The following is a 14,828-nucleotide window of genomic DNA, read 5'->3' on the forward strand; positions in this document are numbered from 1 at the left end:
AAATTAATAATTCGTTTCCATTTATTCGAATCGTTTCATTTCGATAAGTTAAAAGTAATTAAGGCAGAGAAATTATCTAAAATTTTATTCTTGTAAAGATCTTTTTCGGTAAACAGATAATTATCTTGCTAAATATTTTATATATATTGAAAAATGACTTTTAGAGGCCAATATAATGAATTAAGAATTATTTTTTGAAATGTTGATTATTTTGAGCGCTTCTTTAATTTAAATCTTATGTTTGTATGTTACAGTATCATCGTAGCTACGTGGCTGAATAACTCCGCCTGTTGCGCATCGGATTGGTGAGTCAGAATTTATGAAGACAGTATTATATATATGCTCTCATAAATTAAGAAATTAGATAGGATGTATAGCTCAGCGCGAACAAGCTTACAACTTTGTATTTTGTCGTGCACAATATTAATAATACCATGAAAACATTTCCTTGACGCTTTTGTAATCTTTTTTTTTATGTATTTTTATCATATTTAACACATACAAAAAGTATTAGTAATACATTAATTTTTAATAATAAATTAATTTATATAAATTCTTTTTTTGATCAAAATATAATATATTTTGTTCTTTAAGTTAATGTTAGATTTAATGCATCCGCTTTAAAATGAGATCAGATGCAGCTTGCTGTAATTTTTCTGTGCAAAAATATATAGACGATTATATATCGATCTGTAATCTTGATCTAGGGATGAATATCGCCGGCTCGCTCCTTTAATCATGAAGCATGTGACTACCGATTAGCTGATCAGCTGGTCGAAGTAGTGCAGTAAGCACGTGCTACATGTATGCACGTACACATGCATGCCACGTTCATTCATAAATTGTGCACGTACACTGGATTTTCAAAACGTTATAACTCGAAAAAGCGACATTTTGATCTATATTCTAGATAAATAAATGGATTTTCTACGTTTTGCATTCCAGAAAAGCATATGCTCGCTAGATATGTATTATAAAATGTATGTATGTATGTATAGTACAGTAAGGCAGGGAATAAAATACTGAATCATAAGGTATAAAAAACTACTATAAACAAAAATATTAGAAATAAGTGCCTAAGAAAGTGTATTAAAAATATAAAGGCTGTCAGGCTGTATATATTTTTCTTCAGCAAAAATAGCGTTGTTTCTTAAAAATATTAATTGTTAATAAATATTATTCAACAGAAAAAGTGCTAGTAAATATTAATAAAGAAAGAGCATGATATTTAAGAAAATAAGTAAAATAAAAATAAATTTGATAATTATCTTAATATATTAAATTATTTCGCTTATATTTCGTAGCAGCAATGCACTTTTTATTATTATTTTTTTTTTTTAGACAATGTAAGCCCCTTTTTTACCTAATTTTAATAAGTCCTTTCTATGATGACCTTGTCGTGCCTAATAATATCCTGAAAGGGAAGCTAAATATTGCATATATACGACGGCTAAATCAAACATAAAATTAATTCCTTAACATGCAGAAGTTAAAACCAATTTCTTAAAATTCAGAAATTAGAATTAATTTCTACATTCTTGCAGAATTAAATGTTATATAATATGATGCAAAAATCAATCTTAAAGATTTTTATAGTAGATATTTAGATTTAAACATTCAATTACTGGTTTAAACTTGTAAATTTTATGCGATATTATTTAATTTTTTGACTGATAGAGCATCATATCAGTATTATGATCTTTATTACAGGATCTTTTGATATAATTATTATTATATTATAGCGATTATAAGATATATTGTATGATTGCGGGACAGTTAGTATGTAATACCCACATATTATTTTTGTACGTACAGTTTTTATTCGGAGAAATTATAAGGACTAAAAATTATGTACTTATAGAATGTCGCGCGTTGCTTAAATTCTAAGGAGTACATGTTCAGATAGGCACGGGATGGTACATTTAGTTTTTCGTCTTTCGCTTCACCGGTCGCGAGGTTCTGTTATCGTATATAAGTCTCCAGAAAACAACAAGAACGAGAATTGGGGGGGGGGGGGGGCAAGGATCCGGTGGTATGTACAAGTAGGATGTTTGCGGGATTGTCTCGTTCTCGTCGAGCATCGATTTTCAAGAGTCGCATCTTAAGACTGTAGCTCACCGCTCTCGTCACACGGATAGAAAAGAGAAGAGCTTTTTCCCGCGAGTTTTCGTCGGCGATCGTACGCGATGGCATTTCCTACGAGAAATCGATACGCGACCATCCTCGCGACCGCATGCGGCGATGTGCGATTTTACCGATTCTAATTTACATAAATAATAATAATAGTTATAGGCGCGGAAGAGAAACCGGGCGTGGTGCGTTTTCCCTCGCGAAAGCAGAGACGCGCTTTGCTCCACTTTAATATTAGTATTACGGCTCGATCTTCAAGCGTGTGACCGCTTTCTAATTGTGTGATAAGACGATTCCGGGATCTCCACGCCGAAATCTCGCGCCTCAACGCGCCCGTCGCCCGATTGCTTTCTCCATGTCTTTCAGAGCTGCGCCCTCGTTTCGCGCCGTGGTCGATTACCACATTTTTATCCGACGTGGATTTCCGGACTTGCCGGAAAAATGATCGATCTTTGATAACCGGATCGCACGGCCGGTCGACGCGTCGGCGCGTTGCTCGTCTCGCGGATAATAAGATCACTTTCTCGCGGAGAAGCCGTCGCCGGTCGGATCCAGCAGCCACGGATAGTTGTTGGGGCACTCCATGCAGGTGAAGAGACGCAGGGTCTCGCCGGGCAGCTCTCTGGTCGTCAGAGGGCAGGCGTTGGGCAACGAGCAGTAAGGTAGACCCTTTTCGTCACAGGTCTCCTTCCAGTCCTGGAAATCTCTAAGCGCGGACAGCTCAGTGGGCTGCTGCATCCACTTAATCACCTGGAAGAGAAACGAGATGTGAAAATTTGGATTTTTAACGCATGACGAATGCATCAATCATTGTCAATAATGCAAGCTCGATCTCTCACCTGAACCATAGTAATGAAGTACACGTCGCTCCTGGCGATCATCTCCTCAATAAACTTGATTAGCTCATCCTTATACTCCTTCTTGCTCTTCAGCCAGGACGCGTGGAAGTGAAGACCGAGTGGCGCTCGGTTGGTGTTGAAATGCCTGTTGAAGTTGTGTCGGAGCAGACGAGCGAATTGCTCGCCGGTCTGAATGTTGGAGCAGGAGTCGACCATGTGACAACCCGGCAGGGACTCGTCGAAGGTGGGGTCGTCCCTGCGGTCCAGCTCGTTCATCACCATCTCCCAGACTGGATGCGACCTCGACGGGCACAAACCGCCGTTGCCGTTGCACTTGTGCGGCATCCTGAAGTACAACGTGTACGGCCAAATTGGCACGCGCCCCAGAGACGCGGTGATGGAGGCGTCGTACACGAAGAACTGATCGGCCATCATCTCGAACTGCTTGTTACCGCCGACCCTGAGGTAGGGCGCCCGCACGCCGATGATGGAGCCATCGGTGATGTTGGCGAAACGCTCGATGATCAGCCTGGCGCCGGCCATCTCCGCCAGCCAGTCGTCGTACGAACCCTGGCTCCAATATTGCGGGTCCTCCTTGTGCGTTAACGAGAATACCGAGATCTCGTGACCGCGTCGATGAAGATCCTGCACCGCCGAATAGTTGGTGTACTTATGAGAAACGAAGAATGTACCGCGAATCTGGCAGCCGTTCGGGTTCTGTCGTTGCCCGTTGAAGATCTCCTCGTAGAGATCGATATTGTCCACGTTCACGGCGCCGTTGAAAGTGATCGTGATCATTTGCGGTACTTGCTGGGGATCGATGTTGCCGGGTATACGGGTGCCATCGGCCGAACAGTAGCAATCGGGCAGGACGCATTGCGTGGGATCGCAATCCGGTGCGCGATTGGGATCGGTCTCCACGGCTGTAACACGGATGTTCTTTTCAATAACATGTATTGATTAAGAATATTAAAATAATTTCTTTACTTAAGAAGAATTTAACTTAAAGCGCCGTTATACACGTGTCGAGCCGTCTTTTGATACTGAAGTTATTAAAGACATCATTATACATCCACTTCAATAGCTTAATAATTACGCTCGACGCCGATTCTATTGCGCAACATGATTGTAATCCAAATGTGGGATCGGCTCGTGTTAACATCACACGATCACAGTAGGCGCACGTAGTATTGTACGTTGCAACACTTACTGCAGGCGTTCTCGTCGGACTCGTCCTTGCAGTCGGGCTTGCCATTACAGAAGAGTTCCTTGTCGACGCATTCGCCGTTACCGCACGACAATTTCCCCTCCGGGCAAATGGGTTCGTCGGTCTTGAGGATGGGCAAGACCTTACGCGGCTCTGTAAAACGCAATCTCCGTTAGACGCTCGTCCACAAATTGACTACCATCCAAAATATTGAGCAGGTGTATAGGAATCCATCGAATATCAATAGAATAACCATAGAATGCCCAGTACAATATACACTTATTGCGCTTTCAATCAATCGACCATAACGTATATCAATTACCGTTCAAAGCGCTATTTTCTTTATTAAGTATTGATTCAAACTAAATCGATATCATTAATTATACCAAAATAGATGAAAGATCTCGTAATAAATGGTTTAAGGCAGGTTACCGAATATTGTGTGAGATTGTTATCGTTATCATGCTCCACGTAATTCACGTGAAGAACTATAGACATAATCAAGCTATAATCAAGGTATAATCAAGGTAATTAAGATTTTTCGTAACGGGCACTTTATGGCTATCTACTGAATATGAAATTCTAACTGCTGTTGGTGCTCTAAGTAATTCACGTGACCAGCTACAGGTGTAATCAAGGCCCGAATGCGACTGTTCCCCGTTTATTTACACGCAGCAGCGTAGGAACCGTGTGTCGTTCTACATAATAGACTTGGCGAAAATACGAAGCTGCAAGATAAAACGATTAAGCTGGGGGGAGGTCGTGCTGAATTAATTCGTGCCACCCAATTTCCGCAGCCTACCTTGTCTACCCTAGCGAACACAGTAACATATTAAATCTCTACTCTGTGTATTTTTTTAACGCGTGGTGGCGGAGTATATCCACATATGTATATATACAGATAGCTCAAGGATTTCGAGCTCTCGCAATTCTTTCGGAGAAGAGAACGCCTTGACAGACGTGCTCGTTCCTACGCCACTGCCCTCCGAGTTTCTTTTTTCTTATTTTGATCCTCCGTCGGAATGGCTTTCGTCTCGTCTCGTTTGTCGTCCCCTTTTATTTTCGTCCTCCAGTTTTTTATTTTTTTTACATTTGCCGTCCACTACAAAGTGCGCATTTTGTCGGTCGGTCAACGCTTCTCAAAGCTTCTCGTTTCATTATCCACAAAAGGGTAAAATGTATACGGCTCGTCCTGCAACCTCTTTACCGGTTTTCGCAGGAAGACTGTTTATCTTTCGCTCGACGGCGACTCCAAAAGATAAACTTTGACTCGGCATTTGTCTGCCTCGTCGACTGGCAGCGATGCACGCAAGCCGTTATTCGTGTGTATGAGAGAATGAGAGAGGCAGAGAGAAAGAAAGAGAGAGAAAAAAATGAGCTTTGGAAATGTGATGCGGTGCGAGCGAAACTAGAGGAGCGAGAATAACTATTGCAAAATGAAATTAGAGTATAAAGCAGCGTGGGCATGGAGGAATTTGGCGTGTTTGATGATATCGCGATTTTCAGAATTAATTGATGAAACGTGAAATGAATAACGTCATCTCTTTTTGTTATTAACTCGCATTCGTGAAGATTCAATTTGTTAAAACTCTCCATGTGTGGATTCTTCTGTCGCTTGGAAATCGATGATTTTTGTTTCCTACACCTTTTAGCTTAATTACCGTAATTGTGATCAAAGGAAAGTATGCGACATCCTGTTTACCGATCGACAGCTGCAACAGACATTGAAATTACGGAAAATGGACGTGAAAAAGTCGCGTTACCATTTCTCGCCGTCTGACGGTCGTGAGAGACGAGAATTACTGGCGAAAGAGGAGTCTCTCTCTCAATGAGATTAACGATCGGACTGATCGCGCGCGAGACTTCAGTAGTAAAAGCGAGCCGGTCAGACGGCTGACCGAGTAGCGAGGAGCTACTCCTGTAAAGGAGGCCAGATCGCCGAAGCGAAACCGATCTGGATGTAGAGAGAAAGATCGGCGAACGAATACGTGAAACCTCGTACCTGGAGCGAATTGGGGGGAGAAGGGAGATCGCTAAATGTTAGAAAATTATTGCGTGCCAATGTTGACTCGTATTCAAAACTGCAGAGAAAGACGTTGAAAGACTCGTGACATTTGAAATTTGCATCGTTGGCGGTAACGTATGATGCGAAATAAATACCGCGATTATGTTCTAATACTAATGTGCATTAATTAATCGACTGACTTCTTTTAAAGTTTATCTGATGGCCGTTCGAGGTATCAGAATTAATTTATCTAAACACAAAGTTCGTACTCAGTGGAATGAGAATCGAACGCAGCGGTGCGTTAAATGGAATTACGTTTTGAAACACCGGTGGCAAAAATCATGATTATACCCGAAGTGGAGAGATTATCAATGCGCGAATTGCAACATGTGACTTTATGCACGTCTTTGCGCAAACGTTGCTCTCCTCCCCCCCCCCCCCCGTGATCTTTTACAGCGGAAATCACTTAGCGCGAGATCCGCTTACTCAGTAACCAACTTCGAACGCCGTCACTCAAAAGTAAATGCCTCTGCGGTCGTTAAACGAGATATGTCTAATATACGTTCGCGCGAGATAAATATTTTCGCTACCGGTTATCGCCGCTCACAAGGGAACAGTGTCGTAACGCGGAAGCGTAATAGTCTTCCGCGTGCACACCGGCACGCAACATAGTGTTAACGATTTGACGACAGACCGACGTTAAGCTGACAGCAAGTCCAGTAAAAAATTGGACGAAACCGCAAGAATCAAATATCACATTAAACGTTTGGTTAACTCAATTGCGGCGAGGGAGAATTAGCGTGAGTTGAAATTGCCTTCCGTGAAAAGAGAGATTCTTCAGCAGAAGGAATTCTCAACGTGATTATAAAGAAAAGAAAAGTTAACTGATACGCGTATAAAATATTTAATAACCATCTTCTAAATAGTTGAAACGAGGACGGTGGACTATTAAACCGGAACGGAATCGAGAACACTGGTCTCTTCGTCCAACTCCATTGGAAAGTGCAGTTTTGTTAGTCATATGCGCGGTGAGTCGTGGAAATTGCATGAGAAAAATATACGGGGAGATAGTTTCGAGGATTCGAAACTGGGTTAGCCGCTCGATGTTTTCACGACCATCGCGTCTCTGAAACGTTTTCGTTTCGCTCGAAACGATGAGGCATAGAATGGAGCCCCCGCTGGGCCCCGATACTTTCGTTGAAAATCGAAACCAATCCCCCATCGAGACTCGCCTCGAGCTTCAGGACGAAAGTGGTCGGGCGAGAAATCCCCGCGGCGCGGCGGGCGAGAAACGTCTCTCGAAAGTATCGGGGACCCGGGCATTTTCGATCGTTAATCGCTCTCCGCTCTGAAAGTACAAATTCCCCCCCCCCCCCCTTGTTTCCTCACTCGCGATCAATCTCGCGTCGAATCCCGTCGTCGTGTTAATGCGCGCTTTCCGGTTTAATGGCATTCGCGCGTCGTTGGAAAGTTTCGCATAGTTGGCTTTTTCGAGCCACGTTGCTTACGTAACGAAAAAACGGTTGCGCAATGTCTCGTATCGCGATTAAAAGAAGCGACTTCTTGCTCGTAATTGGATAACGGCGTTATCGGAACAAAATCGTGATCGATCGCGAAGACTTTCGAGCAATTTGAGAAAATTTCATTTCCAAAAACGGTATCTCTATTTCATCCTTTATTCGATACCTCTCGATGAGCGTTCAGAGACGTTCAGGGTCGCTGCGCATCGTGGATGCGAGGCTGCGTAAGGTGCGTGAAAACGGTATCATGCGTTAGTTGCTAATGATACGAACGGTGCGTGCTACGTTGCGAGTCTACGAGGGGAATCGGCGATCTGACCGGCGAGATTGGCCGGTCGCCATCGCCGATTCTCCGACTTACTCTCGAGCTTGTCACAGTTGGTGACTTTGCCCTTCCAGTCGCAGGTCTGTTTGTCCAAGTCAAAGGCCAGTCCGCTGGGACACGTGATTTGCTTCAGGCCGGACCTTGTACACCTGCCGGAGCCGGGACAGAAAACAAAGGGTGCCTGCGTGAGTCTAAACTAGGGAAAAAGACGTGACGTTCGCTTACTCTCGAGCTGATCGCAGTTCTTCACGTTCGTCTTCCAGTCGCAGGTCTGCCGCTCGATGTCGAACGCGAGACCCGTGGGGCACCGCACCGTCGCCAGCCTGGTCACCCCGATCTCGGTGGCTTTGTCGCACCTAAGATCATTCTCATATCGAAAATCTTTTCGCACGCACCTTGCAGTAGCCTCGAACGTGAGCAGTAATTTCGAATTTCCCTTCGATTCGCAAAATAATTAAGCGCGAAATACAATAGAGATGAAACAATACGTTTACAACAAGCAAGTATATGTGCATCGACATATTATAAACGGGCGTTACGCGTTGAGCCATTGTTGCGACGTAATATGAGTAATATAGAGTTTATGCGCTTCTATTGTATTCCGCTGATATGATTTTAGGTTTTGCCGATCGTACTCGCGTGAACGAAAGTCGTTGAATAAACGAAGGCACGATGATTGCTGTATTAGGAATGCGATAAAGGAAAGCTTATTCGTGTCGATTATAAAAAATATCAAATGGCAAGAGAAATGTTAAACTGGTCTCGGGGCTGCATCTACCAGATCGCCTTGAGTCCTGGAAAATTTGATCGAAGCATTCTTGATCAGTCACATCCTGGATCAATGAATAAAACGATTGACGTTATTTTTACCAACCGATGACTTATTGTCATCGACGTCATCTGCATTCCGGAATATTTATTATGCGTTCTATCAAAACCGGGTGCCCTTGGAGCTTATACATTCTCTGTCATGGTGCCGAACGAGAGATAACCAAAATGTCGCATGCGTCTCGCTTCCTGCGTTCTTTTAACGGGCAATTAATAATTTTAAGCAAAGTTCTCTTGAATATATATATGTGAATAAAAGTGGGCGAATAGGATTAAATTAACAAGATTAGAACCGGCGCGATCCGGGGAAAGTACATAGTGATTGAGTCTGACAAGTCTGCTTCCTGGCGACCGGTAGAGTCAGTGATATAAGTCGAGGTACAGGCGGAAGTGAGTCAGCGAGCTAGCTTTTTTTTTATTAAAAACCCGATTCACCTTACGCGATTCCATTCACCCGCGGTCGCTGTAAATTAAACGCATTACATAAGACGATATAATTATAATCATGTAAAGCGCGGAGACAACTTGCCGGTGTTCTTCAAGTGCTTGGAAAACCGGTGCTTGAATTTTTTTATTACTTTTTGCGTGAAATAGTATAAGTTTATGTAATATTGTTCTGCTCGGGGACGGTGCTGCACTGAACTGGCTCGATCCGATCCTGTATTCGCGGATGAAATAATACGGCGCGACTTACCTCACGACATCACGACAGTCTCCTTCAACGCTCAAGCGAAAGTATTCGTCGCCCGGCCTGTCCTGACAAAGCTCCTCGGCGTTCGCGTCCCCGTCGCCGCCTTCGTCATCTTGCGCTCTGACCTGCGTCCCTGCGGACAGAAATATGATTTACTGATTAATAATGCTCATTTTGCGTCACGAATGAGTCACATCATTCACTTTCTATTAAATTCAATTTATAGCTTCTTCGCGTGACAGTCACGACGTTTAATAATAATAAAATTTCTTAGAAATTGTATAAATTATGTTGCAGAATTCAGTAGTAAGGATTCTTGGATAAAGGTCGTCCTAATTTTTAAATAACTTATGCGTTGAAGCTTTCGAAAATCTTTAATGAAAATTTTCGTAGATGATAATAAACGTTGTAGTAGATATTAGGATCAATTGTGGCGTGATCAAAGATGGACTTCAAAGCGGAATTGAATGTGACATTTCGCACGGGGACAAAGCGGAGGTGAATTCGATTAATCGTTGAAAATGTCACGATCGGTTCACGACACGAACGTGCGCTTCGCGATCGCGGATCGAAGGAGGGGTCGGTGAACTCCGGTAGAAGTAGAAAGTCTTGAAAATGTCAGGGCAACGGGGGAGGGGAAAGCGACAGTGGGGTTCTCCAAAGTAGGTTTTATTTCTCTCTCTCTCTCTCTCTCTCTCTCTCTCTCTCTCTCTCTCTCTCTCTCTCTCTCTCTCTCTCTCTCTCTCTCTCTCTGTCTTTTTTTTAAATGCGCGCTGTCAACGTCAATTTCAAAAATTTTCTCTCATCTTTATTTACAATTTCAATATTTCAATATCTACAGACGGGATCTTTTTTTTACTTTATTACGCAATATTCAAACTCTTACGATTTCCAATAATTTTAAGATTCATATCTGTACTTCTTCGGTCACAGTTACTTTATTAAAATAGAGATTTAAAAATCGGACTCCAACTTTAATGACTGTGAACGGTGCAACTCGAATAGGCGTCAAGGACGCGACGCGAGAAATTTTTGTACGGTTAAATTGTAAATAAAATAGATTGCACTTACCGGCGAGTAGACACAGGGATCCCAGCAGAAATATCAACTTCGGCGACATCGTCGTCGTCGTCAGGACAGAGAACGTCTGGACAAGCCGCGCCCTCTCCGCCCCTCTATATGTGCACCACCACTCCTTCCCTCTTCGTCGTGGGACTTTCACCTTCCGGATCGTGCTGCCACCTCTCAGGAGGACATCAGCAAAGAAGTGAGGTCCTGTTTATCAGAGAAGACGAAAAATCGATGAGTAATTAAATTCCTATCACTGAGAATTTATCTGGAAAAATTATTACATGCGCGATGACGACGTTACAATATTATATTGATAATTATTATAGTTATTATGATAATATTCTTCGTGAAACTTTTAACTTCATCTGACTTAGACGAAGGAAGACATGAACATGGTATAATCTTAAAACCTATAAGTATAATTTCTAAAACGGAGCTTTTTAATAATGGAAGGAAAAATGAGAAAACCTAGGATTTAAAGGGATGAGACGCGGCTCGAACGTGGGATGGAATGCAAAATTAATCGTTTGCACGCGGATCCTATTTTCTACCTGGCTCCATTCTTTATTCCTTATTTATGTGCCACCGACTTTTGTCCGACGTGGAAACCATTTTTAACTCGGCGAATCGGTTAGCAGCTTCTTCTTCGGACAAGAATCGCATCAGGAATGCTGCATAGTAGAATCTAAAAGCTGGATTTATAACGCTGTTTTGGGTACCTAAGTGAATTAGGAGAATCAGCACTTAAAATCCTGAGAAGATTTATGTTTGAGCATCGATTATTAAATGGAGATAATCTCTTCAATACAAGTGTGTCGCTATTCAAGGTCCGAGCCGTGACTTTGATCGCCGCACGTCGAGAAGTGAAAACGGAATCTTTTTTACGAAGCTTCTTTTTATGATCCTCATGAAAACGTTACGATGTCCCGAAAGCGATTGCGAATGAAGCCTTGCACTCATAAACCTGAGAAAGTGTCACTCGCGCCGCGTTACTTTCATTCGGGAATCACGCTTGACGATGCACTTAAGTGGCATTTTAAGGCGCAGTATCGAGGAGTATCGGGGTATTCAACAAAGTAAATTCAAGGTATAGCCCCGTTAAGGCGACGCGTCACGGCGCCCAAAGAGAGTTCCGCTTGAAAACGGAACATCCGCGCGCGCGTGGGAAGAGGAAAGTCGTTCGCGCACAAGAGAGATATAATTTCAGATGTAACGTTCATGCGTATGCGTGATTGCGGAATCGCTCCTAGCGCACGGAAATTAACTGCCTGCTCGCGATTCCGTGAAATTGTTAATGATTCAATCCCTTTAAGTACGTAACCACGCGATGAATCCTTCCGGAAGAGTAGTATTTGCATGTGCAGTGAGGCGCGGCGAGTTTCCCGCGTATCGAGAGGCGTTTGACCTTTCAGCGAAATCCATTGCCACGGCCCCGAAAATGCGTTTCCTCGAAACAATGTAGCGCACCGATGTAGCGTTTAAAATCAAGTTCCCGAGCTGTATCTAAATGTGGGAGGGACGCACAGAAGTACATCTATTTTTCTAGCGATCCGATCGTCGCTAGATCCTTATTCTAATAGACGCACCTTCGGGGCGCTTTAGAGACGATAATGATAATCCACTCGACGACCAATAAATTTGCGGTTTACACAGCAAAGGTTATCTGTGTCGTCGCGGGCGAAATAACATCGCAGGACGCGTACGATTACGCGAAGGATTTGCATCGTCGTGACACGGCGAAAGACGTTTATTCCAAATTCAGGTTACGAACGTGCCGCGCGACACGCGCAAAAGAATATAGATCTTCTTCAATGTTGAAGAATACAAAAAAAGCCAAAATTGTATTGCCAGGTCGTTGTATCGATGTCACGAAAGCGACACGAAAAACCACACAATGAAACTCGCTCTAATGCGGAAGATCTCTCGCTGCTTGATAATTGCCCAGCTGAAACTAACGTTTGACTTATGATACCAGAATTACGCTTACACAACGTTGCGGAGAATTCAGTCGCACCGGTAATTATGACACGATGGCGAGCCATAAAAAGCGTCACCGTTATAAACGATTAAAATTTGCATGGAATCAGCATCAATCTAGCACGTATTTTTGTTACGCAATGAGAAAAAGATATATTCGAGCCGTTAGACGGAGTGGTAGTATAAATCGATAATTATCAGACACGCGTAATTTATGTGACATAATTGTTTTCATGCAACGCATATATAACGCATCGAATTTTTCTTCCTCGGCGAGCGCAGCAGAAGTACAATATGCCCAAAAACCAGGATATTGTGGAATGAATAAAAATTATTAATATAAATATAAATATAAATTTATATAATTATATTTATATTCGTGAATATAATTTATAATATATTTACAAATATAAAAATTTAATAAAAATTTCGACTCACAATTTCACTGACAGAGCCTAGGATTTTGCAAAATTACTAGTAAGATTGTGTAACTTTAATTCATTCCATCTCGTTTTTTTGTGAATTTTTCTAGGAATTTTGCAAAAATAAAATACACGAAATCCCAGCGACATATATTTCGGCCAGGTTTTCCTCGGGCATTGTGAGGACCCAATGGCATTTCTAAATGCGCGCTCGAGCCGAGTCCTTGGCGAGATGCACGTGTCGGGATGCCGACGGGGGCACACGTTCACCACCGTACGTGTAATAAATAAATGGGGAATCGCGCAGGAAACCAGTTTTCGTGGTGTTCGCGATGTGCGTGCGGTGTATATGTCGGCCTCTCCATTCCGTTCCTCCCCCTTCCTACACGCGCCCCGTTGTCGAGGTGTCCTAGGTGAGCCCGAACGTAATTTCTCGTTATCCTTACGAGACCTCGTTATCCGATCGACCTCATCTTTTACTGGTCGACCGGTTGGCCAGGTAAAAGTAGCTGGCCGGTTAAAAATTATTGTGAACGCTCGGATACACATTCGCCTCTTCTAGGTCATACGCGCGGAGAGCAATAGCATTAACTGTACATCGTCGTTTGTTGTTACGAATTTAAAGGCCGGCGTTACTTTCGATGTCGATTTTGCATTTATACTGCTTGCTTCCCGCTGGTCCCACTCAAGTTGGTCTGCGGATTTATGAACAGGCATTATTTGAAGCTTCGCGAGACTGAGAGAGGCATTTCGATAGAATGCCATAAATATCGCAGGTGCTCGAGCTTCTAAACTTATCATCGATTGCAAAACGCGAATCACTCGTGGCGAGAGAAAGACCGGGCGACGATGAGAGAGTTTTCATTATCTCGTCTAGGACGGCCACGGGGGTCGCGATAAATGTCAATTGCCAATCGGCATTTCGAAGCCTCTTCTTTCCTCGGCCACGACGGTGCACTGAACTGCAGCTTTTCTTCGCTTGTGTTTTCCCCACCATCCTGTCTTTCGTCGACCGCTCTTACATACGCCACGTTCTTGTTCGCTCTCTCCTTGAACTACTGCGGATCTCTCGATAAACGACGCGGGCTCACCTTCGACTCCTCGGGTGCTCCCAGAAAGATCTTAAGAGCGTGTCGCTCGAGAGGTATCGGGAGAACGGCTCTCGTCGCTTTTTACATTGTTTTTTGCGTCAAGCTACCTCGATTATTGCATTAGAAATGCGGTAATTATCGCTGTAGGTGCGATAAGCATCGTTGCTTAGATCGCGCGGGTCAGTTGCAAGATTGCAACTGATGAAATGTATATTCTAGCGATTACAATCCGATATCTTAGATATCCGATAAGATAATTAAAAAGAGAGAGAATATAAAAATAGGTATTCTTAGGTAAACGTAAGCTTCTTTTTAAACTCCAAAATATATTTTAAATATAATTTGAGGAGCCATATATCATCTGACAAAGCCTCGTCATAATTAATAATAACTTATTTTTATCATATAAATATCATGCATAATTAAGTAATATATATTTTTTAATGCTATTTATGACTCTTTGCCTTTCTAAATTCAGATACACGAAATCCTTGACGACTGAAGCTTCAAACCTGCTGTGACACATTGATTCCGGGTTTTTTTTTCATACTTTCCGGTGAGAGCAGGTTTTCTATCGTTAAACACTTCTCGCGTCTTTCCATCAGATTATTATCGCTCTTGACTACCTGTTAACACTTCCAGTCTTTCAAATTTCCAATTTTTTGTTTACTCCTATTTCTGCATCGAAAAATTAATTTTCGAATGTTAGCCTTTTATATGTA

The 14,828-nt window shown here is 42.6% G+C and overlaps 1 protein-coding gene across 2 annotated transcripts; it reads right to left on the reverse strand.

The window, feature by feature from the left end:
* Positions 1-1,797: 1,797 nt before the first annotated feature.
* Positions 1,798-10,739, reverse strand: Verm (LDLa and CE4_CDA_like_1 domain-containing protein vermiform). Of its 2 annotated transcripts, none has more exons than XM_071720083.1 (6): positions 10,617-10,739; positions 9,549-9,678; positions 8,063-8,175; positions 4,180-4,329; positions 2,970-3,892; positions 1,798-2,880 (listed from the first exon to the last, which is right to left on the reverse strand). In XM_071720083.1, the coding sequence occupies exons 1-6, from the start codon at positions 10,663-10,665 to the stop codon at positions 2,647-2,649; spliced, it is 1,599 nt and encodes a 532-aa protein (XP_071576184.1). In that variant the 5' UTR covers positions 10,666-10,739; the 3' UTR covers positions 1,798-2,646. The 2 variants fall into 2 exon arrangements, with proteins under 2 accessions (XP_071576184.1, XP_071576183.1); XM_071720082.1 differs by lacking the exon at positions 8,063-8,175 and adding an exon at positions 8,252-8,382.
* Positions 10,740-14,828: the final 4,089 nt, after the last annotated feature.

This window comes from Temnothorax nylanderi, unplaced genomic scaffold (genome assembly GCF_030848795.1).
Source record: "Temnothorax nylanderi isolate EJ_2023f unplaced genomic scaffold, tnyl_v1.0 TNYL_tig0325_pilon, whole genome shotgun sequence".
Lineage (NCBI taxonomy): Eukaryota > Metazoa > Arthropoda > Insecta > Hymenoptera > Formicidae > Temnothorax > Temnothorax nylanderi.